A 24,520-nucleotide genomic window follows, 5' to 3' on the forward strand; every position below is an offset into this window, starting at 1 on the left:
TACTTTTTTAGGGTTTCTACCCAAAGGGTAAAAACGAGACCTTATTACTAAGACTCCATTGTCCGTCTGTCTGTCTAGCTGTCACCAGGCTGTATCTCATGAACCGTGATGGCTAGACAATTGAAATTTTCACAGATGATGTATTTTTGTTGCCGTTATAACTACAAATACGTACTAAAAACAGAATAAAATAAATACTGAAGTGGGCCTCTCATACAACAAACGTGATATTTTTTCGTAATAATGGTACGGAGTGCGAGTCCAACTCGCACTTGGCCGGTTTTTATTGAAAATTTCCTCCTCTTTAATAATATTATTTTTAGATTTCTTAAATATTAATAGTTTTTGAGCTATTAGCGAAATATCTTCTTTTTTTTGCGCCTTTTTTTGGCTATAACATTTTTTAATTTTTTTGTATGTTAATAAATGCTTCGAAAACCTACATTTTTCCATACATCATTCCGAACCAAATGAGCTGTTACACATATTTTTAGGAGTAGTATCTTTATTTTTCACCATTTTGAACCTGTCGACTAGACTACCTAAACATACTCACTCATAAAACGACCCATTTTGTGGCGTACATGCTTAGGTTATATAATAATACTCAATAACTTATTAGTACCTACATATATAAAGTTATTTTCCTGTTGTGAACTGTGGTTCTAAATGTTCTTTTGTCGTGGTAACGGTACCTAAATGATTTTAATCTTGTCTGAGCCGATTATAACTGGTATTTCTTTTGAGGTACGGAACCCTGTGTGTGTAACAACACTACACTCCAGTGTGAAGTGTTGTTATTTTTTACTTAAAAAAAACGGAATTTTTACAACATCCGAAACTTTAAAAAACGCGATTACTCAAAATTTTACTAAAGTGACTAGACATGTTTTTACCGTGTATCCTTCATAGGCCACCAAACGAAGGAATTACAAGGGAAATAATTCGTGTACAAGCAAATTTTGGCATGGTTGTAGGGAATGGTGTATTAAACAAGATACTAAAAGTACCGGGGGATGGGGGTGAAGATAACGGGTAGGGGGGGTTTTAAGGTCCCTTTTTGTAGTTTTTCGTAAATAACTCTTAAACGGTGCGGTGGTCCGTAGCAAAAAATGTTCCATTACATAAGTAATCTACATAAAATGTTGTACAAAAAAGATTCAGTAGGTAATACCTACTCTTTTTCGCTAGGATCAATATTTCAAAATATTTTTGGTAGCACGGAGATAATAAGACCTAATTTAAAAAAACCGGGCAAGTGCGAGTCGGACTCGCGCACGAAGGGTTCCGTACCATAATGCAAAAAAAAAACAAAAAAAAAGCAAAAAAAAAAACGGTCACCCATCCAAATACTGACCACTCCCGACGTTGCTTAACTTTGGTCAAAAATCACGTTTGTTGTATGGGAGCCCCATTTAAATCTTTATTTTATTCTGTTTTTAGTATTTGTTGTTATAGCGGCAACAGAAATACATCATCTGTGAAAATTTCAACTGTCTAGCTATCACGGTTCGTGAGATACAGCCTGGTGACAGACGGACGGACGGACGGACGGACGGACAGCGAAGTCTTAGTAATAGGGTCCCGTTTTACCCTTTGGGTACGGAACCCTAAAAAGGTTAAAAAAATATATTTTCAATTAGGTACCTACTAAGAATTAAGAAATGACGGTTATTATCATCGTGTAGCTGTAGGATAACAATTTTTAATATCAGTCAATAAACGATAAAAGCACTAATCTGGAGTCAGGTAATAGGTAAATATGCAATGTATGTCATACTTTACAGTGTTGTAAATTTTATTGACCTATCATTTCACACCATCACACCACTATTCAGGTAATGTCGTAATACCTCTTTATTAACTAATCATAACAGATTTGCACATGTCGAATAAGGCCCCAGTTCCACATTAATGCTTGTCGATATTTTCAAAACGTTATTGTATTCTACTGTTCTGTTAGACGCCTGATACCTAGTATATTTTGTTTAATTAATATAGATAGGTATATACCTACATATCCGTAATATGCATTTCCAGATATAGGTATTAAATATGGTTCGCCTGTATTATAATATATATATGGAGTTTGTAAATTACCGCCCTGCGGGCTCAGCACGGTTCCATTTTTATCGACTATCACTATGCGCGTCCCTTTCGCACTTACATACTTGTTAGAACGTGACAGGCATGGTGACAAGGGATAAAAACGCGACCGTGCTAAGCCGCCTGAAATTAAGTATGAAGTAGCGACAAACCAATTTGTAATAATTCAACAACCGTAGGTAACAACTTAATAAATTATTACACACCTGGATATACATTTTATGAATCATGGTCATTCAACAATAGGTAAACCGTTTGTGTTGTAAGCAATTTAGTAAAATTCCATATTTAATTTTCAAAATAATACATTAAGAGTAATTTTAACCTAGTATTATGTCATGTATTTAGGACATATTTAGGTGATCGAGCAGATAGGGCGGGGCGTAGGTATAGGTACTTATTGAAAATGTCTCTGCCCTTTTGCAATAAGCCCCTTCTCTTTACAAAGTATAGGTAGGTAAGAAGCCCACGATGCTGAAAGTAGGTGTAAGTAGGTACTCGATGTTTTACGCGCCGTGCTTGGGACCTTTAAAACTTTGAAAGGAAACAAGTTTAAAAAGTACGTACATCACATATGATGTACATATAAGCTCATTTTTCCTAGTTGAAACTAGGTACCTAGTTTTTAGGGTTCCGTACCCAAAGGGTAAAACGGGACCCTATTATTAGGGTTCCGTACCCAAAGGGTAAAACGGGACCCTATTACTAAGACTTTTAGGGTTCCGTACCCAAAGGGTAAAACGGGACCCTATTACTAAGACTTCGCTGTCCGTCCGTCCGTCCGTCCGTCCGTCCGTCCGTCCGTCCGTCTATCTGTCACCAGGCTGTATCTCACGAACCGTGATAGCTAGACAGTTGAAATTTTCACAGATGATGTATTTCTGTTGCCGCTATAACAACAAATACTAAAAACAGAATAAAATAAAGATTTAAGTGGGGCTCCCATACAGCAAACGTAATTTTTGACCAAAGTTAAGCAACGTCGGGCGTGGCCAGTACTTGGATGGGTGACCGTTTTCTTTTTGCATTTTTTTCCGTTTTTTTTTTTTGCATTATGGTACGGAACCCTTCGTGCGCGAGTCCGACTCGCACTTGCCCGGTTTTTATTCGTAACGTTTTGGTGAGAAGTTGAGAACGCGTTGTCCCTTATAACCTTTAAATCCGTTAGTCTTTAAACGGCTTTTCGCAGTTCCTCAATCAAATATAATAAAGTAGCATTATCGCCATATCAAAAATTGCAATTGCACAATAATTACGAACGAAGTTTTATAGAAGAAGTTTTCTGTGAGACCTATGTAGCTATCGTTAAAGTTGTTTACGATTATGTACAAATGCCATAAACCTTTTAGAAACAATGTCTCGCGTTTGGAAGTTTATTCGCAAACGTATCATCTGTTTTACAAAACATCAGTGTAGATCCGTTGAAAAAAATGCAAACAAAGTAGGAGTTTAAGAACTAAGATCTATTACCACATAGGTATCTTAGTTAATTTTGTACTAAATCGGCAACTTTGCTGTTGAAATAATCGAGATTTTTAATTATTTGTTATGTAAATGAAAGGAACGAAAAATCCGCCGCTTCGAGCAAGATTCGAACTCGTGACCTTTTGAACCACCAGCCCAGTCGCTCTAACCCTTCTGACCTCTGACCTACGTTACGTGCATACATATTCTAGGTAAATACACAAAATTGATGGAAAAATTCACCGGGGTCGATTAGGCTCAGTTGGTTACAGCTTCCGAATTAAAAATAAATTATCAGTCTCGGCACGGCACTTGTACGGGTCAGTCGCTTTTTTGCCTATTGTCTGTTATCAAGTGCATCGTCGAGCGATAAGGAAATCATAGTGTGCAGGTGCCGGTTCTATGTACCGGCCGGCCGGCGGGCTAGTGTTTGTTGTTTACGACTAACTACAAAGTAAGAAAAGATGGGCGATGGAAATGCGAATGAAATGCCTTTACCGATGTCACGTAACAATTCTTTAGATGAGGCGGAAATGTTAGAACCAGAACAATACCAAAATAATGAGTTAAGAGAATTAGAGGTAAACGGGGAAGTAGATACTACCTCTTGGCCACCGAAACGGGGTTATGATGAGAATCAGTGGGAGATAGTTGGCGATAAGAAAGGAAAAAAAGTTAAGACATGTAGGTACCGAAACAATAGAAGTAAAATTTATCTCTTCTTCGGAAAAACTGCCAAAGCAGTTTGCTCTTGCAAAATTATTTAAAGAAAATAACATGACGGATTTTCAAAAGATTGAATAATTGAACCCATACAGGGTGTCCCATAAGATAAGTGACACGTCACAGTGACACTGGAGGTAGACCAGGCCAAGAGGACCCAAACCAACTTAATATGACCCCAGTAAAAGTGGCACGGTTTTCGAGTTATTGCCAAATTAAGGTTTTCCATGAATTTTCACAGTTTTTAACATTGTTAGTGCCAGTGTGCACTCGGAAAGGTCTCGAAGTTATTTTTTTTATGAGTACCGGCATCATGAATAGTTAATTAAGATAACCGAATAGGTATTTTATCGATAAACAATGTAAAATGCAAAAAAGTACTGGTTTAATCTTGAGTTAAATTCATAGCGAAACATTAATTTTGACTTTGACCACTTGTCGTGAAAAAAAAATACTAGAAAAGTAATGAGCAAATAACGTCAAGCTATTGAGCATGTTATGCAGATTCAAAAATGGTATGACACATGTACCTTCGTGCAATAAAATAGGAATTAGTATCATCTTTCGAAAGCCTCATAAAAAATAAGTTAAAACTAGGAAAATGCAATCCGTTTCTACTTAGTAAAAATAATGATTTGTTAAGATATCTAATTCTGGATACAGAAATAAAAAAACGCCTATTCAGTATTTGCCAAATGCCTAAAAGAAAGAGATGGAAAATGGTTATCTCCCTTTTTAAGGATATCATTGATTTGATAAAGGTTCAAAGAAAATAAAATACTGCAGGTTGAAGTATAATCAATTTATTAAAATAATTTTATTTTACAATAGGTGCTCGAATTGTTTTACCCCGGCTCGTACGCACACTTGGCACCGTCTTGTAAAACTTCAAGTTAATTTTCTTAAATAAATTTCGGATATGTGCTGCCTAACATGCCGCCGTAGTTCCTCTTGGGACGTTATTGGCTTGGAGTAAAATTTATCTTTTAAGTATCCCCAATAAAAAAAATCTAATAGGTTTAGGTCCGGGAAACGTTAGGCCATGCCACTGATCGGCCGATCCATTTTCTTGGAGCTGGAATTACAGCAAGATGGCTGCCCAGAACACTACGCTCGCGATGTCCGCGACCACCTCACACAATTCCCATTAGATTTTTTTCATTGGGGATGCTTAAAAGATAAACTTTACTCCAAGCCAATAAGGTCCCAAGAGGAACTACGGCGGCGTATGTTTGAGGCAGCACGAAACATATCCGTAATTTATTTAAGGAAATTAACTTGAAGTTTTACAAGACGTGGCCAAGCGCATACAAGCCGGGGTAATACAATTCGAGCACATACTTATTGTAAAATAAAATTATTTTAATAAATTGATTAAACTTCAACCTGCAGTATTTTATTTTCTTTGAACCTTTATCAACTCAATGATATTCTTAAAAAGGGAAATAACCATTTTCCATCTCTTTCTTTTAGGCATTCGGCAAATACTGAATAGGCGTTTTTTTTTATTTCTGTATCCAGAATTAGATATCTTAACATAAATCGTTATTTTTACTAAGTAGTAACGGATTGCAGATTTCCTAGTTTTAACTTATTTTTTTATGAGGCTTTCGAAAGATGATAATAATTCCTATTTTATTGCAGGAAGGTACATGTGTCATACCATTTTTGAATCTGCATAACATGCTCAATAGCTTGACGTTATTAGCTCATTACTTACCTAGTAATTTTTTTTCACGACAGGTGGTCAAAGTCGAAATTAATGTTTCGCTGTAAATTTAATTCAAGATTAAACCAGTACTTTTTTGCATTTTACATAGTTTATCGATAAAATATCTATTCTGTTATCTTAGTTAGCTATTCATGATACCGTACACATAAAAAAAAAATAACTTCGAGACCTTTCCGAGTGCACACAGGCACTAACAATGTTAAAAACGGTCAAAATTCATGAAAAACCTTCATTTGGCAATAACTCAAAAACCGTGCCACTTTTACTGGGGTCACGTTAAGTTGGTTTTGGTCCTCTTTGCCTGGTCTACCTCCTGTGTCACTGTGCCGTGTTACTTATGGGACACCCTGTATAAAATCCGTGTAGAAATGTCAATCGAAATAAATATTGACAAACTGGAAAACTGCAAATTAGCAAAAGAGAAGGCCTGGCGTATTCAGAGACCGATGGAGAAGTCTCTTTCCCACGGAGTTATACGGGACGTGGACATGGAGTTGACCGATGAAGAAGTGTGCAAGACTTCATAATTATAGCCAACGTTGAAGAAATTGAAATAGAATGATTGAGATTCACTGATTTACATGACATTTAATGAAGTATACAATAAATTTCGAAAAATAACATCTGATCTCTAAGGGTTCTACTGTAAAAGTAGATAAGTGTATAGATATAATTAATTATGTAATAATACTAACCGACGACTGCTTCACAGTGTGTTATATAAAATCCCTCATTTTGTCTCATTCAGTTTTTATTTGAAAAATGCATAGTTCTAATTGTTAATAAGTCTCACAAGAACTCAATTTCAAATTTCAAACACAATCTTGTATTGTTGATGAATAAATATGATATGAATATGATATGACTCCGGCTTGCCAAAACTTTCTAGTTGACTCGGGTATAGGGCGAGAAAATTTAAAAATAATTAATTGTCATAAAACTAAGCGGCCCATTTTATTTTTGGTAATAATACACAAGTATTGTAAATATATGATACGCCCTTGGTGGTCGAGTACGACTCGCACTTGACTGGTTTTTTAACCGACTTCCAAATCTCAAAGAAGGAGGTTATCAATTCGGTTGTGTTTTTTTTTTATTTTTTTTTTTTATGTTTGTTACTCCATATCTCCGTCACTACTGGACCGATTTTGAAAATTCTTTTTTTGATTGTATGTATATGCATACAGATTGGTCACGTTTTTGTCAAAACCCAGTTCTGATGATGGGATCCATGAGGAATTGAGGGAACTCCTCAAATCTTAAAGGCATACCTATAGTGATTTTTGGGTTTTTATCAACAAATCAAGCATATACATTCAGAAAAGTGACATTTGATGAAGTGGAACTGCTGATGATGATCAGAACGGAACTCTTCAACGACGCATAGTTCACGTTTGGCGATTTGTCCTCTTAGTTATGTTTGTTAAGCAAGTTAAGTTTTTAAGCCACATTTTTGTCAAGCTCGGGTTCTGATGAAGGGATCCATGAGGAATCGAGGGAACTCCTCAAATCTTAAAGGCATGCGTATAGAGATTTTTGTATTTACATCAGAAAATCAAGCATTTTCATTAAAAACTGTCGCATTTGATGAAGTGGAACTGCTGATGATGATCAGAACAGAACTCTTCAACGACGCATAGTTCACGTTTGGCGATTTTTCCTCTTCGTTATGTTTGTTAAGCAAATTAAGTTTTTAAGCCACATTTTTGTCAAGCTCGAGTTCTGATGATGGGATCCATAAGGAATCGAGGGAACTCCTCAAATATTAAAGGCATACGTATAGATTTTTTTGTATTTTCATCATAAAATCAAGCATTTACATTAAAAACTGTGGCATTTGATGAAGTGGAACTGCTGATGATGATCAGAACAGAACTCTTCAACGATGCATAGTACACGTTTGGTGGTTTGGAATTTCGATTTTGACTTGCACTGGGACCCGGACTCGGACCCAGAACCGGACTCATACCCGGACCCGGACCTGGACTCGGACCCGGATTCGGACCCAGACTCGGACCCGGACTCGGTCCCGGACTCGGACTCGGACCCGGACTCGGACCCGGACTCGGACCTGGACTCGGACCCGGACTCGGATCCGGATTCGGTTCGGACCCGGACTGGACCCGGACTCGGACCCAGACTCGGACCCGGACCTAGACCCAGAAAACCACTATGATACCTTAACTATAAATAAACCACTATGATTACCTACCATAAAATGTAGGTATAAAGTATGATGATGCCAATCTTTCTAGCCCCTCCCGCTCAAACCCCCGTACACGGCACCGCATGCGCCATTAAGTGGGTTAGGTTAGGTTTTAACTGCGATCCTCACAGAACCGAACAAGGGTTAGGTTAGGTTAGAACTGCGAGCCTTACAGAAACGAAATGCTACTTGAAAAGTGGGTTTGATTAGGTTCGAACTGCGATCCTCACAGAACCGAACTGCTATCAGAGAAGTGGGTTAGGTTAGGCTAGAACTACGACCCTTACAGAAGCGAAATGCTAGTAGACAAGTGGGTGGTTTTACCTCCTTTTCTATTTAGTGCACAATCTACAATAATCTTTCACCGGCCCCCATAGAAGTCGGTTTTGTTTTCTTAAAAATTATTAATTATTATAAAGACATATTGTATTGTGGCTTTTGTTATACCTACATATTATATTTTAATATAACGTAATAGGTAGGTACTTTATACAATCAAAGTATTATTTTTTATAAGTAATCGCAGTTCTAACCTAGCCAACTTTTTTCTAGATATTAATTCGTGTGGGGTCACAGTTTTAACCTAACCTAACATAACCCACTTTTCTGGGAATGTAACTAGTTAGAACAAATACGTTTTAGAGTACCTACCTAATATGTAATCATTATGGCAGTGTATATCAGATGAAGTGTAATAAATATACCATGTAACCATTATACCAACAATATCATTATGTATGTTAGGTAATATAGTAGTATGTCTTTTATTATGTTATTCAAAATGACGAAATATCGAACTATAATACACTCTAATACACTCTATAATACACTGTATATGAAAGGTAATAAGGTATAAAAATGTAGTAAACCCCGCAGACCCAACGATATATCAAATCACAAAATACAATTAGGTCCGGCAACGAATGCTCAAAAAAAGTTGTAGTAGTAGGAGATCCCACATATATGGTCGACCTTCACCAATCTGTCTGACGGATGAAACTATGAAAATATGAAAGAAAATATGTTCCAGAACATAAATAAATAGGGTTGCCTAAAGAAATATGATCAAGGCTATTTTTAATAATTTAAAAAAAAAATTTTTTCAGCAAATTTGACCGATTTGTCTGACGAACGAAATAAGTTTCAATGGAAAGTATACAACTTGTACAACATAAATCAACTAGGTTGCCTATCTTTTTCCGGTCACTATTATATGGTTGCCGTGTTTAAAGAGGTGATTTTATATCGATAATAGCACCCATCTGTCTGACGCTTGAATTATACATAAAAATAATGGTAATTTTATTGCAAAAACAATAGTATAGGGTTGCCTGCGAAAATCCGGTCACAAATAAGGGTTGCCAGGCTTTAAATTAAAATAAGAAGGGAAGACTTTTAGCGATAACTCATAAACGGCTTGACTAATCAAGTTCGTTCTAATTTAATTTGATTGAGTTATTTAAGCACTATTTTTATGATTTTTTCCATATTTTTTGGACAGATGGTTCAAAAGTTAGAAGGAAAAACCTTTTTTTTTCTTTCTAAACGATTATTTCCGAAATGGTTCACTTTATCAAAAAATGTTTTCTAAAAAACCGTATTTATTTCAAAAGACCTATCCAACGACATGTCACACTCTAGGGTTGAAGCGAAAAAAATGGTCACATACTTTTTTCTTTTTTTTCGTTTGATACCTATGTTGTAAGATATCATTTGATATAAGTTTTAAAATAAATAGGGTTCTTCAAAAAAACATTTTTTGATAAAGTGAATATTTTAGGAAATAATCGCCTCGAAAGAAACAAAATGTACGTGAGGATTTTTTTACGTGTTAACCCTATGGTGTGGGATGTTGTTGGAAAGGTCTTTCAAAATGAATAGGGGTTTTACTAGAACATTTATTGATAAAGTGAATATTTTCGGAAATAATCGCTTTGAAAGCAACAAAATGTGTGTGACAATTTTTTTATCGTTTCAAACTTATAGTGTGGGGTGTCATTGGATAGGCGTTTCAAAATAAATAGGGGTCTTTAAACAACATTTCTTGATAAAGTGAATCATTTCGGAAATAATCGTTTAGAAAAAAAAAAAAAAAGGTTTTTCCTTTTAACTTTTGAACCATCTGTCCAAAACATATGGAAAAAAATCATAAGAATAGTACTTAAAAACTCAATCATATAAAATTAAAACAAACTTGATCAGTTAAGCCGTTTATGAGTTATCGCTAAAAGTCTTCCCTTCTTATTTTAATTAAAAGACTGGCAACCCTTATTTGTGCCTGGATTTTCGCAGGCAACCCTATACCATTGTATTTGCAATAAAATTACCATCATTTTGATGTATAATTCAAGCGTCAGACAGATGAGTGCAATTATCGATATAAAATCACCTCTTTAAACACGGCAACCACATAATAGTAACCGGAAAAAGATAGGCAACCTAGTTGATTTATGTTGTACAAGTTGTATACTTTCCATTGAAACTTATTTCGTTCGTCAGACAAATCGGTGAAATTTGCCAAAAATTTTTTTTCAAATATTTATTAAAAATAGGCTTGATTATATTTCTTTAGGCAACCCTATTTATTTATGTTCTGCATATTTTCTTTCATATTTTCATAGTTTCATCCGTCAGACCGATTGATGAAGGTCGACCATATGTGGGATCTCCTACTATAAATGAAATGCAAGGAACACATATATTGACTCCGTAACTTTGTATGGACCAAATTTCAAGGAAATCGGTTCAGCGGTTTAAGCGTCAAGAGGAGTTTAAAAAAAGTACATATTTTTTTAAATTTTGTTTTTACTTCGGAATGGTGTCAATGTGATACCATAAATGGATTGAGCACCCCCGGTTTATATAAAAACGATACATACCAAACACGGCCTAGCAGTTTTACTATGGTTTTACTGATATAGAAGTCAAGAAAAAATTTGGGCCTCAAATAAACTTTCAAGAGAGGATATCCCGAAAACTATTCAAGATATCGTAAAACTTGACAAACTAAACTTGTAACAAATTTAATCAGCTTTCGGTTTGTCTAAGGAGTCATGTCTAGAGCATGCAGTACCGGTCCCGGTACCAGGAATTTCATTTCCCGGTTCTGGGCATGGCCGGAACCGGGATTCCCGGTTCTTCCCGGTTCTCAAGGCACCTTATGATAATTTGTAAGAAATTTTTTATGTTAGCGTACAATCTTTATAAATGACTTATTTTCATATAAATAATTGCGGAAGTATTAATAAATTACTTACTTTATTAATAAAACCACACTTTAATTGGCGTTCCAACCTATTTTACGAAATTTATGTAACCGGCATAAAAGTAAGGTAAACGTACTAGTGCTCGACATGCCCAATAGATGACACCTTGCTCTCATCTCTGTTGACAATGACTTAAGTTTCAAGATGATATGTAAGTACTGGGACCACGTCGAGTACCAGTATGTTGACCTTACTGAGCGATGTTTCAGATAAAAACAAAATTGAAATAGAAAAGTGGGTGAATTTTTACAATTTACCATTATCCGTAATATCGATTGAAAATATTGGAATACCTACTTTACTAGGTTAGTTTGTCGGATTATTTGGGTCCCCCGTTTCATATCACCATTATTAAATGTTATTTAATGTCCCGAGCTAAAGTACTAAATCATTACTACTATTGAAATGGGAATAAATAGTCATTTGATGAGAACCGGGAAGTACCGGTACCGGGTATTCAGTACCGGTTATTTTGACACTATAAAATTCCCGGGTATTCCCGGGAATTTGAGAACCGGGAATTCCCGGGAGCATGCCCTAGTCATGTCGCTAAGACGCAAAGTTTCCAAGATATAAGTGAAAAACCGAAAGATGGGAACTTCTTACCCCCTCTCCCCTCCGGCTCAAAGGCTACGGCTGGGGACTTTGGATATGTTCAAGTCTAAACAAAACTACGACGGCAAAAATTGTGTTCCTATTATTTCCCTCTATACTTCTTATTGCTTGGCCTAAATGTTTAGTAAATAAGATAAGTGTTAAAACAAATACCTATGTCTCTTTTCGTCTGCAGTTTGTTTATTTCAGTAAGGAATTTGAAAACACTGAAAACAATCTGTATTCGAGAAGTAAGTACAATTCAATGGAAAACAAATTTAAGTACCTACCTACTCATGTTTGATAATGATAAGTGGGCTCCGAATAGAAAAAATCGATTACGTTGCGTCACGCTCATATGGCAAAGCCTAGCCTGGCAACGTATACAGTGCACATTGATGCACTCTCCTATTTAATGAAATACCCAAATTGCTGCAATAGTAGTAGATAACTGTTTTAACTGTTTATTATAAGCATAAAAACACAAACTTTTTTCCCCCAGTGTATATTAATTTAGGATATGCTACGATAAAGTTGGCACTGCCGGTATGCACCTTCTCTGCCATACGAAACGTGTTTGTTTTGTGTCATTTGCACTATAGGTATATGCATTAGATACAATATTATGTTTAGCTTTTTATATAGGTAGGTGTATAAAGGCCAATGAGAAATATGTACCAAATTTATGTGTTTTTTTGTGATTGGCCGACTATAAGTGGCAGTGAGCTTAATGAATAGGTATAAGAGCGTTTCTTTTATTTTTTGCCATTTTTACATATTGAGACTTTTTTTTCCACTTTTGTGTTATTTCTAGTCAGGATCGCGAGCCCTTTTCATCCTTTATACCTAGGAGTAAAAAAGTGTCCTAAAATGTCCATACATTTTTCAAACTTTCCTTTTTGTTACCGCCATTTAAAGTATATGGGGAAATGGTAACACAATAGGAAAAAAACTCTGGGACATTTTTTTTATCCTATTATGATCGAAATAGCTCGTGATTCTGAGTAGAAATAACACAAAAGTGGCAAAAAAGGTAACAATTTATAAAAATGGCAAAAAATATAAGAAACGCTCATAAAGTATAATAATGACCTTGTTGATTTATAATGACATTTAAGCACACCTAAAATGGCCTATAATATCTGGAAAAGGCAAAAAAGTAAACAAATAGGTATGATAGACTACTATTTACCTATTGTACCTAATAAGTATAACAACGATTTATTATGGATAGTCGTTGATAGTTACTTAATTAATAATATAATTACTTAAGTACCTACTAAGTAATCATGGAATAAAATAATAAACCGCAGCAAAGCAAGTGAAGTGCAGGGTAGGTAGCTATTCAGTTTTCCAAGATGTAATAACTAGGTAGGTACTCTCCTAATGTACTAGCTACCTATAACTACACTAATCCAAGGATGGTTTTTAAGTAATTTTAACCCTTTCATTACGGAAAAATATCTTGGTATTGGTCTACTCTCTACTGTCTTCACGACTATTTACATTTTGTAGAATTTGGAAAGAGAATAGTGTCTACATCATTTATTTATAGGGCTTAATGAAGTAGGTATTCATTATTTCAAAATCTGTGGAATAAGCTAAGCATGAACATATCACAGCATCATATTGCATCAATAGACTTGCATGTTTTTGGCATGCAAAATCTATGCAAATTGAAATCCTTAAGTACTAATCAAAAATATTTAGGTAGACACATGGTTTTGGAAATAACGTTGCGGTAGGAATATCCTACTCCGATGTTTTTTCATGCTTCCACGGACCTCAAAGAGCTGTCATATTTTGACACAAGTTACATAATGATTTAAAAAAAGTGCATACCTATCTACCCACCAACCGTACAAAACATGTGAAGCACGTTATTTGTGTAGGTTTTGGTCTTCTGTATAGATGGGTACCGAATTCTAGTAAGTCTACTTACATGTTTATTGAATATTTATCAAAATTGTTTCAGTGATTGATTGAATGATTTTTAATCAAAACAAGCACAGCCATGCTGATTATTTATTTACTTACATGATTGTACGCTTCTGCTATTTCAGCCACTGATAATGTAAATTGTATTAGATCGGCGCTCTGGGTTCTGGCTTCTTTAGTGATTATTTCTGTAAAATATTGTTCACAAACAAAATGTGCGGCACTGTTGAGGGTCCGGGTATCACCCGTAGAGGTTTATCACGTTTGCGCGTCGATAAGGATACGGCGGCGCGCGCTCGTGCCGAGTTCGGTCGGACTATTGGTTGGTTGAAGGTGCGACAGCTCGGGCCGCGCGGCGACTACGTCGGCAGGGCTGCGCGCGCAGGCTGCCGCACCACGGCCTCGGCCGCCGCCTGCAATGACGGCACCACACGCACGCTCAAACACTTTTTCACACCACCTATTCGGAAAAGAGCTTTTTCTTCCCTGCTAGGAGGGATCAAAGTAGCACTTTTCCTCCCTGCTAGGAGGGATCAAAGTAACACTTTTCTGTTCTAGCACACTATTTTTACATTTTTTTGCACATATTTTTTTTAGCTTAAATAATCTGTTTAAGCATCAGATTGTGTCAACACTAAGATTTTTTTATTTTCCTCATAGTTGATGTGAAAAGCAGTATGAGTCACACGGTATCAAAATGATTTCCTCTTGGGCGTTAACACTTGAATCCCTCATTACGCTCAGGATTCTACTTTAGAATCCCTCACTACGTTCGGGATTCTATTGTTGAATCCATCGCTTCATTCAGGATTCAATATACGCTCTTGACGGAAATATATCATTTTGATCCCTTGTAACACAAACTACTATTTCGCCGCCTTGCTGACTGGAAAGCTAAGAAAGCATCATAATAAACTTGGTCGCATAGTCTCTCTAACCACATTAATAACGTCCGTGTCCCTTAACATTTTCTTAACTGACTAAAATGACATTAATTTACTATTTTCGTTTAGTCGAAAATTTATCCGACGATATTATACTTAATCAATTTTTGACTACTTAAATAAATAAGTTACTTATTTCGCTTTTACTGAACCACACCCCGGACACTGGCGGTCAAATGTATGAAACAAACGCGTTCCTACGCACACAGTCTAAGCTCGTGTGGGTAAACGCGTACCATGCTTGTGTAAGTGAGATAAGACGGGCTAGGGTTCCCGCCATTTTGTTGTCAAGTTCGATGACCTCAATGACTCAAAACTCATTGCGCGAATTAGGAAGAAATAAGAATCGTATTATGTTGTAAGGTGGGTATCTAAGCTCGATTTATACAATATTTTCCTATTTTGAATCAGTATAAACGAAGTAACAAAATTTTTGTAAGGAAATTCAGGCCACCAAAATATTACGTAAGTTGAAAACATGATTTTTTGTTCATATAGATATTGTGATGTTTTCAGTGTGATCTGATAGGTTTAGGTCTAAAACAGATAGGGTAAAAGAAATACTAAACATAAGTACCTATTGTAAGTTGGTATTCTACTAAAACATAAAACACTTTAAAAATAACTGGGTATGTACTTGCCTTGATTCATCCAATGGGAATCTGTAGAACATTCTTTTAGTTTTGTCGTTTATAGAGCTTAAATAACCGTACACAGCACAACACACGCCCATTGCAAAAAGATTTGTAAATTTGTTTAATATTTTACGTGGCCTCCGCTCTGCGCACCGCGTCGTCGCGTCCTTGCCAGCCGGTAACTGAGAGGTAACCGAGAGCGGGTGGGCGGCACTTTCAACGGGAGGCAGTAGAGATGGGTAGTGAGTAAATACTCACGGGTAAATACCGAGTAAATACTCAGTATTTACTCAATTTACCCGTATTTACTCGTTTATACCCAAATTGGTGGGTATAAACTATTTAGAGTGCTGAAAGGGGCATACAAATTTGAAATATAGGTGTATTTTGTAAGCTGCTACTGGATTAAGTACTCAAAATTGTAAGAAATATATTTTTAAAAGGGGCACTCCATACATGTAACTAATTGTCACAAAAAAAATATTCAGAAACCACCAACGTGTTGCACATCATTAAATGGGTCTTTAAAAATAACTGGAATGTTTCTAAGAACATTTTTGGATAAATTGAATATTTTTGGGAGAAAACCGTTTCGAAAGGCCAAAATAATGTTTATCTCTCTATAACTTTAGAACCAAAGTTCAGAAAAATTATGAAAACATATCGAGAGATAAGCCGCATAATAGTGTACAAAAAACAACATTTGGAACATCATCGGTTGAGCCATTTTTGAGTTATCTTTAAAAAACCCTTAATAAAAGGTCGTAAGTGCCGCGTAAATACGCACTTTTGCGCGACATGCAGTTATCTATAACATCGATAGAATTTAAGTACCATTGTTTTTAAAGTAAATACCTTCTTATCCAAAACAAAATTGTTAACTATGCATTATCACAATTTGCCTCTAACTGAGAATTACCTTATTTTCCAAAATTAAGCGTCCTCTATGCTTTCTATTTTATAGATATTGTTAATACACGTTAGCACTCTTCAATAAAAGACAATTTAGTTCTTAAATCTCACTTTTTGAATATTTTATAAGCAATCGTTTTTACCCACCTAAATGAGTAAATACGGGTATTTATCGGGTACTTTGAGTAAATACCGAGTAAATACTCAGTATTTACTCACCCCTACCCATCTCTAGGAGGCAGGGAGTGTCCATACTGTACGTTAGTACTCTTTATTATACTGTGACTGAACTGTGACCCGGTGGGCAAAGTTATGTTAAAGGCAAGGCAAAGTTTTGTACCTACTTTTACGGTAGGTACCTATAATTCAACATTAATCCTCGTGATATTGCTGGACGGCGCCCATTTGTCGATGGAGTTGTGTATTTGCGTAATAAAGATAAATAGCTCCGTTTATCAAAGTTTAGATATCCGGCCGCATATCAATGCACACGGAATAAGCTAATCGCGCTGAAAATTTCACTCAACCGCCGAACGTGGGGTATCTTAATTCTATTCTGATTTTGAATTATAATAGTAGTTTGTGTTACAAGGGATCAAAATGATATATTTCCGTCAAGGGCGTACATTGAATCCTGAGCGTAATGAGGGATTCAAGTGTTAACGCCCAAGACGAAATAATATTGATACCGTGTGACACATACTGCTTTTCACATCAACTACGAGGAAAATAAAAAAATCTTATTGTTGACAAAATCTGATGCTTAAACAGATTATTTAAGTTAAAAAAATAATGTGCAAAAAAATGTAAAAATAGTGTGCTAGAACAGAAAAGTGTTACTTTGATCCCTCCTAGCAGGGAAGAAAAGTGCCACTTTGATCCCTCCTAGCAGGGAAGAAAAAGCCCTTTTTCAAATTGGTGATGTGAAAATGTTATTTGGCAGAAAATACGAGTGTTTTTCCAGGCGTCTTAACAAGCGAAATAAGCGGTCGGTAGTGTAAACATTCTATGATCACATGAGATGAACGGTTTCCTTCAATAAATCATTTTTAAGTAAGTAGTATTTTATTTTTATCGTTTGAATGATGTAGGAATGTTTCCGAGCTGTCACTCACGCGCGAAATGGGATCCGACGTCCAACTAATGAAAACAAAAACATCACATAAACAAAGCATGTCCAACGCTACAAAAGAACGGAATGACACAATAAATTGTAGGTAGCTCCTTCTTATAATTATATCTGTTTCTAGCAGATGCATCCTTAGCGAAAATAATTTAAGAGAGACGGGTCGTCAGAATAGCAAATCAGCATAGGTAAGTTAGGTACTCATCTATCTCATCAATTTCATTAACCCGGCTAAATGTCTCGTAATTAGGTTAAAAAGCCAGTTTTTGTAATAAATATATCACGTTGGTATCCACTGACTTAATATTAGAAATAGACACACAGAGCGGAACAAAAATGTCAACAAAATGTGGATCAGAATGACATTAGCTGCAAATTTGCATTGATGATAAAAACGCTTACGTAAATTTTGAGTCAAGATAAATGTTTTGTACGGAAAAGAACTTACTGTCGTAAGCATTAAGTGTCAAATTTGTAAACATTATTACCAACACTGTTAAAACTTTAAGTCCGATGGCACTAAACGTAACTTCACCTTTGTATTTACGTCAAACAACGTCAAACGAGAATAATGAACGAATGGAGTCCCTTTGGTACATTTTAATAGGTATTACTGAACAGAAAAACCGAAGTAATAAATGAAACAAATTTAATTTGATCGGGAGTTCAAATAAAATTAATTCATGGTAACAACCCGTGTAAGTTATCATAAAATAAATTTATAAATTTATTATATTTTCCTTGAAATAAATTCTACTTATTAAATAACTGTGTATTTTAGATCTACATAATACTCTTCGCACTTTCGTTCTTTGCAATATAGTGCACGGGGACATTCAGGTCGCTACTGGTACTGATTGGTTATGGTCTTTATCAAAAAAATCCTGTGGTTGTCACTGTGTTCAGACAGGTTTAACATTTACAGTTAGTCGATGTAAGCCCTTATTGGTCGTGTATATGTCGGAAACAGGGAAATGCGCCGAACACACAAGTGCCGTTTTGCCTTGTTTAAAACTGCATCACCCCTATCTCTTGCTATAATAGCAGTCCACTCTGCACGTCGCATAGGTTTTCTTGGAAATCTTGAATTTAAACATAATATGTGACGTTCCACGGGAAAAGGTACCTTATGAGGGTTTCTAGTTTCGGAGATATGAAATGTTTTGTAAAGAGGTGAAAAAATGCTCAATTTTTTTTTATTGTGTGATCTGAAACCTTAATGCGTAACGTTTGTTTACCTGTTTTTATTTTTGTTATAAGTTAGTTATAAGCCTAGTAATGTCGTCTCAGAGTTTAGTAGAAAAGGTACCTTATGGAAAAAAGATTGAAAATTCCCAAAAAAACTAGTCAATACGGGAAAAGAAGTTTGGTAGAGAACTGTATTAGCATTCTGCAAAACTAATTTGATAATTTCAGTTCTGGTTGGGGCGCCTCGCAAATATTATAACCGTACATAGACCGACATCACAAATCCAAGTAGCCTGCTATTATACCAAAGTTACTCTCGTCAAGTCTTTCTTAACTAGAATAATCTTCATTTGGTTTGGTCGCATGCAGTAAATCAGCCATTGGTTTGCTGAAAAATGCCAATACCCGACGCATTACCTTATGGAATATCTGAGGTCATTGAACCTCAATGCCGCTTATCTTCAATAGCAACCGAAATATATTATTGATAAGAAATAGACGATTTATACCATCTTAACCCCAAAATATTATTAGTTTATCCTAACTGTTCCATCATCATCATGCCTCATCATGTAACTTAATCACAAGGTACCTTTTCATTACATACAAATTATTGGTCTTTTTTAAGATTATTATGACGAAGAACTAATTAAATTTGGGGCAGTTTAATGTAAATTAATATTTTCTATTCATAAAAGATAAACTGTAATATGATTGATATTTTGTAGTGATGTATTATTAGATTTATTTCCATAAGGTACCTTTTCGTAAATGTATGGAGCAAATACTGTTATTGTTATGTAAGTTTAAAGTGGCATAAGGGGTTAAATATAGTATTTAGTTGGGGTTTTAGGATTTATTTCATTTGAATGACAGAATTTCTTTCATATGTGCTCAGAAAAATTGATTGTGTGTCACATTAAAAGTAAAAATATTCAATTTTGTGATTTTATATGAAAAAGTCAGAAAATACATTTTCACCTCTAAATCGGTATTGTTTTTTGCTTAAACTGTCTGTCAGTGTCGTTTTCTAATAGATAAAATTTAAATCTTGAGAGCTCATTGCAATCAATCGTGAAAATGAAATAAAACTTTATTTTCAAGAGATTGGTTAGTATACACATAAATCAGTCGATATCAAAAGTTTCTATTTGCATTACAGAACAAGTCGCAATATTTTTTTAATCTCACATATATAAGGTATTATTATTTGTAGTCAACTATGTAACTTACTTCAGGAACATAGTTTTTTAGGCGGCTAAACTTAAAACTTCTCTATCGTAAAGTTGCTAATTTCACAACATTATTTTCAAAAAATCATATCTCTGTAACTACGCAACCTAGAAGGTTGATCTTTTGTGTTATCGATAGCTTATTTATTGTAGATTACTGGGGTATGCATAACTCCATACCCGCCATAAGGTACCTTTGACCGTGGGACGTCACATATTATATCTTACGAATTCCATATAAAAATAAAAAAGTATTGGCCTCACATCGACTCATTAGATTTTTGTTCCTTCACATCCCTTCTTTGGTACTAACAAAATAATTTATTCAAAATCATGAAATTACCACCAGATTACATAAATTATGTAATGCTATCCAAAGAACTAACCGAAAGAAATACATTCCATGCTTTTTCCTCGTTTTATCATTGTTGTTTTTGCATATTTTTACGACCATTTTACGACATTGTTGACAACTTCATATTTGAGCGGTCCATACAAGACTAAACGAAAAAGTAACGCGTGATCTGTTTTAACGTTACTTTTGCGGGGCCATTTTTTGCGGCTGATTGGGTATCCAGGTCTTATTCTATATCAATGTTGGTATCAAATATAAGGCTGATGTAAGAGTCACTGCCGCCCATGAACGCCTGCAGTTCCAGGTGTGTTACATGCGCGTTGCCGACTCTTTAAAAACCAATTCACATGGTATAATAATATACTCCGCCTGGTACTCTATTCCGAGATTCGCGTATGACCTAACTGACACGGGCCTACGTCATCATGCTGTTTACAGGTTCTCAAACTTTAAAATGTGGGAGAATTTTAACCAACGGTGAAAATTATTTTAACGGCATTAATTTTAAGTTATTCATGTAGAAACATAGTAAAATTAACACGCGTTCGACAAGGATGACGGTCAGGGCATGAAGTTATCTAGATCCGAATTGTCAAATGTGACAGAGCTATCCTGTGTTGTCAGTAGTGTAAACAGAATTACCCGAACGTCTGAAATTTTTGTCGTGAATCGGAAGATATTGCTAACGAATAATTAAAAATGACGTGTTATTGTAAAATTTAAGATAAAATACATATAAATGAAAATTATAAAATTATAAAGAAATATTTTAACTTATTAACCATAGGTATAATTGTACCCATGTAACATGTTATGTTGAAATAAAGTGGCAATGTTATTGTGACGTAGGCCCGTGTCACTCTGGGAATAGAAGACCATGACCAATACACTCATTTTTAGGGTTCCGTAGCCAAAATGGCAAAAACGGAAGAGAAGTCTATGGGAAGTCAACTCTTCGCGCCTACATTCAACGTGTTGCACATCATTCTATAGGCCTATGCGGTATTGCTATCTCCTTCTGCAGCATAGCTGTGTCATTTCAATGAGGATAAACTCGCAAAGTATAACACAGATGGCGTTGCAGTAGTTTAAAAGAAAAGCAAGTCTTTAGATATACCACAGAATAAATAATGTTGGTCAAGCAGATCTTGTCAGTAGAAAAAGGCGGCAAATTTGAAATATGTAGGCGCGAAGGGATATCGTCTCTAGAAAATTTGAATTTCGCGCCTTTTTCTACTGACAAGATTTGCTTGACCATCTATAGTACTACGTGATATACCTAATATATTCATAAAACCACAGACTAGACCTTTTTTGGTGCCATTATAACCATTTTAATAATCTGTGGGTTTTTAACCTCATTAGCCTAAGTTGGCGCATATCTGTATCAGGCCATAGTCTAATAAAACATGGTCTTCCATTCCCAGAGTGACACGGGCCTACGTCACAACAACATGGCCGCTATATATAGCGCTATCGCATATTATCATATAGCGCTGTCGCATGATGACGTAGGCCCGTGTCAGTTAGGTGACCTAGAAAAGACGGGAATGGAGTACCAGGCGGAGTATATTATTATACCATGTATCAGGCATTAAAACTAGGTAAGCTAAAAGAACTCTGCCACCATAAAAAGGACTAGTAATAGAAGAAGAATTGTTCCAATTGTATGTTTATTTCCCCCTTATCATTACAGATATACAAATATCTTATCCATTAATCAGTAGGTATGTAGATATTAGTCATGGTCAAAATCAAGTGATATATTGAATGAAATAAATATTGTTCTAAGTAAGTAGCAGTCAATAAATTATACATTATTAAAACTAGATTCTAAAGTATGAAAAAATCATTCTTTGACATTTAGTGGTGAAAAACCATTTGAATGTGTCATTCTTAGGTAAACACTACCACGTCAATATGACACTACTGGCATTGAATATGGAATTAATTTAAAAAAAGTCCATAATAATGACAATATGCAAAAAGATACCTGTGATTTGTGAAAACATCACATTATAATATCTATGAGAGAACCATTTAGCCACTATTACTACAATAACTTTAAAAAACAAACCCGGAAACCCAACTATATCCGATTCCATATTTAGCACAGCATGAAATTATTTAGGAACTACTGAATACTTCATAAATATTTGCACCCAACAATTTTAACTTGTCGTTAAGGGTTAACTGTTGAGTTAATAAATCTGGAATGTTAGTATTACCCTTGCATGTGTTCTTAGTGATCAGTTCATTGATCAGTGGTAAAATTTTAACAAAATGCAATTCTACTTTATTTACATCTATGAATGGACTGGGACTTGTACCCAGCCTTAGAGCTCCATTTGTGACCACATGACCCTCTCCCACTTCCAAATGGTTCTTAGTAATTGGAGCTGACCTGGTTGCAAACAAATTTGCCACTTCATCAATAACAGATGAAAAACTTCTTCCTATTGAGGACATAGCTATTGAGGTGACCTCATCACTTTCCAATACATCCATAGTTTCTTTTACTATTGTATCCAGTTTTGCTTCATTAGTAGTAGCAGTGTGCCCCACTAAATAGTGCACCATTTTCTTTACTGGATCTCCATGTACTGTATCAGTACATAAAATAGTTTGTATGGACCAGAACATTTGTTCTACTTCTTGTAATGTTATTTTCTTTTTCAATGACACTGGCTCTACAACCCGTTTGACTGCTTGTTCAATTTGCTTTACAAAGTCTTCAATGCCTTGGCTGACAAAATGATGGCATAAAGATAAGTATTTAGCTTGTAGATCACTGTCAATAAGGGGTTCCTCCTCACTTACAGAGTCTCTATATAGATATCCTCCAATTATATTGAGTTGAATTCTCAATGTCACTTGCAGTATGGTCAATGCATACACAATGACACAGATTCTAGTGAAAATCATTATTTTCATTTGTTCCCACAAAGCCAATTTGTTTTCTGGGTTCTCCTGCAACTCTTGAACAATTTTTTCAGTGTCTACAGAACTCAATATATTATCCGTGACAATTTTAGACAAAGATAGAATTGTCTGATTACAAGTCCGTTCAGTGCTTTCAAAGTGCTGCTTTTTGCGAGTCATCTCAAAAAACTTTTTTGCTTCTCTTTCTTGCCATTCCCGCAATTTTTTTTGAGCGTAACTTGTTAATAAGTACAGTCCACCGAATACTGCACCAGTTACAATAAACTTCCTCCTGTGTCGGTGCAAAAAGTTTCTTACACTGGAGAACATGTTTAGTTCTGTTTAGTCCTTAAGTACCACAAATAGACAGTCAGTTGCTAGAACTCTAGCGGGGCGTCCGAACGGTATTTAGTAGTGTTCATTAAACGTTTCGTAATGAATGTGGTTGCGTCAATAAAGCGCTCAACGCAGTTCATAATGCAAACTTCCGTTTTAGAATCCATGCGCGTCGAGGGCCGCCCCATGCAGGAGTCCCAGCATGTGTCGGTAAGACCGTGAACCAACACCTGAAACATATCAAAGGTATAATTATGGCGAGTCCGCATTTGACTTTGGCTTAAAATATAAAACGTGTAAAGCACAAACAAATCTACACTAAGTCGCTTAAAAGTATTACGTGAGAGTCATATCATATCTACTCAAGCAATGAAGAAAGAACAATAAGGAAATCGTTTTACATGACTAACCTGGAAACGTTGTTTTTGCGTTTCGGCGTTAATGAAGTCTTCTATCTGCGGATCTATACTTTTGTTTTCTGTCATATCAGTTAAAATTATTAATTTAGAAGGTTTGCTTACTATTTTTTTTATGTTTTAAAGCCTAAAGTAATAAACAAGAACAAACCACATTCAGAAGTAAAATATTCATTATCATTTGCATAAATCAAAGATCAGTCAGAGCAGAGGGCTGTCAATAATAAAATGTACAACAGACTAAACTGAGTATTTATCGCTTTTATTAGGCTTCTTACACACGTTACATGTAAAGCGCTTATTGCACGACGATGACGACAACAAGGCTTTCGTAGTATAGCCCAATCCCCACTCGTGTGCGAATCGCGGCGCGAAGCCGCGAACGCGAGTGTGGAGTCGAGTTCGCAGATCTGCGAAATCGATCT

The 24,520-nt window shown here is 35.6% G+C and overlaps 2 protein-coding genes across 2 annotated transcripts in view; both read right to left on the reverse strand.

Annotated features, from left to right (window-relative positions):
- Positions 1 to 14,446, reverse strand: part of LOC134795512 (glycoprotein 3-alpha-L-fucosyltransferase A-like) — a 41,570-nt gene extending 27,124 nt beyond the window's left edge. The window contains exon 1 of the mRNA XM_063767386.1: positions 14,129 to 14,446. The gene's annotated coding sequence lies outside the window, so the exon portion shown is untranslated. The remainder of the gene's footprint in view (positions 1 to 14,128) is intronic.
- A 7,629-nt stretch (positions 14,447 to 22,075) lies between these two features.
- LOC134790479 (peroxisomal biogenesis factor 3) lies at positions 22,076 to 24,297 on the reverse strand. The gene is made up of 2 exons (XM_063761287.1): positions 24,090 to 24,297; positions 22,076 to 23,909 (listed from the first exon to the last, which is right to left on the reverse strand). The coding sequence occupies exon 2, from the start codon at positions 23,671 to 23,673 to the stop codon at positions 22,549 to 22,551; it is 1,125 nt and encodes a 374-aa protein (XP_063617357.1). The 5' UTR covers positions 23,674 to 23,909; positions 24,090 to 24,297; the 3' UTR covers positions 22,076 to 22,548.
- Positions 24,298 to 24,520: the final 223 nt, after the last annotated feature.

Source organism: Cydia splendana, chromosome 1, assembly GCF_910591565.1.
Source record: "Cydia splendana chromosome 1, ilCydSple1.2, whole genome shotgun sequence".
NCBI lineage: Eukaryota > Metazoa > Arthropoda > Insecta > Lepidoptera > Tortricidae > Cydia > Cydia splendana.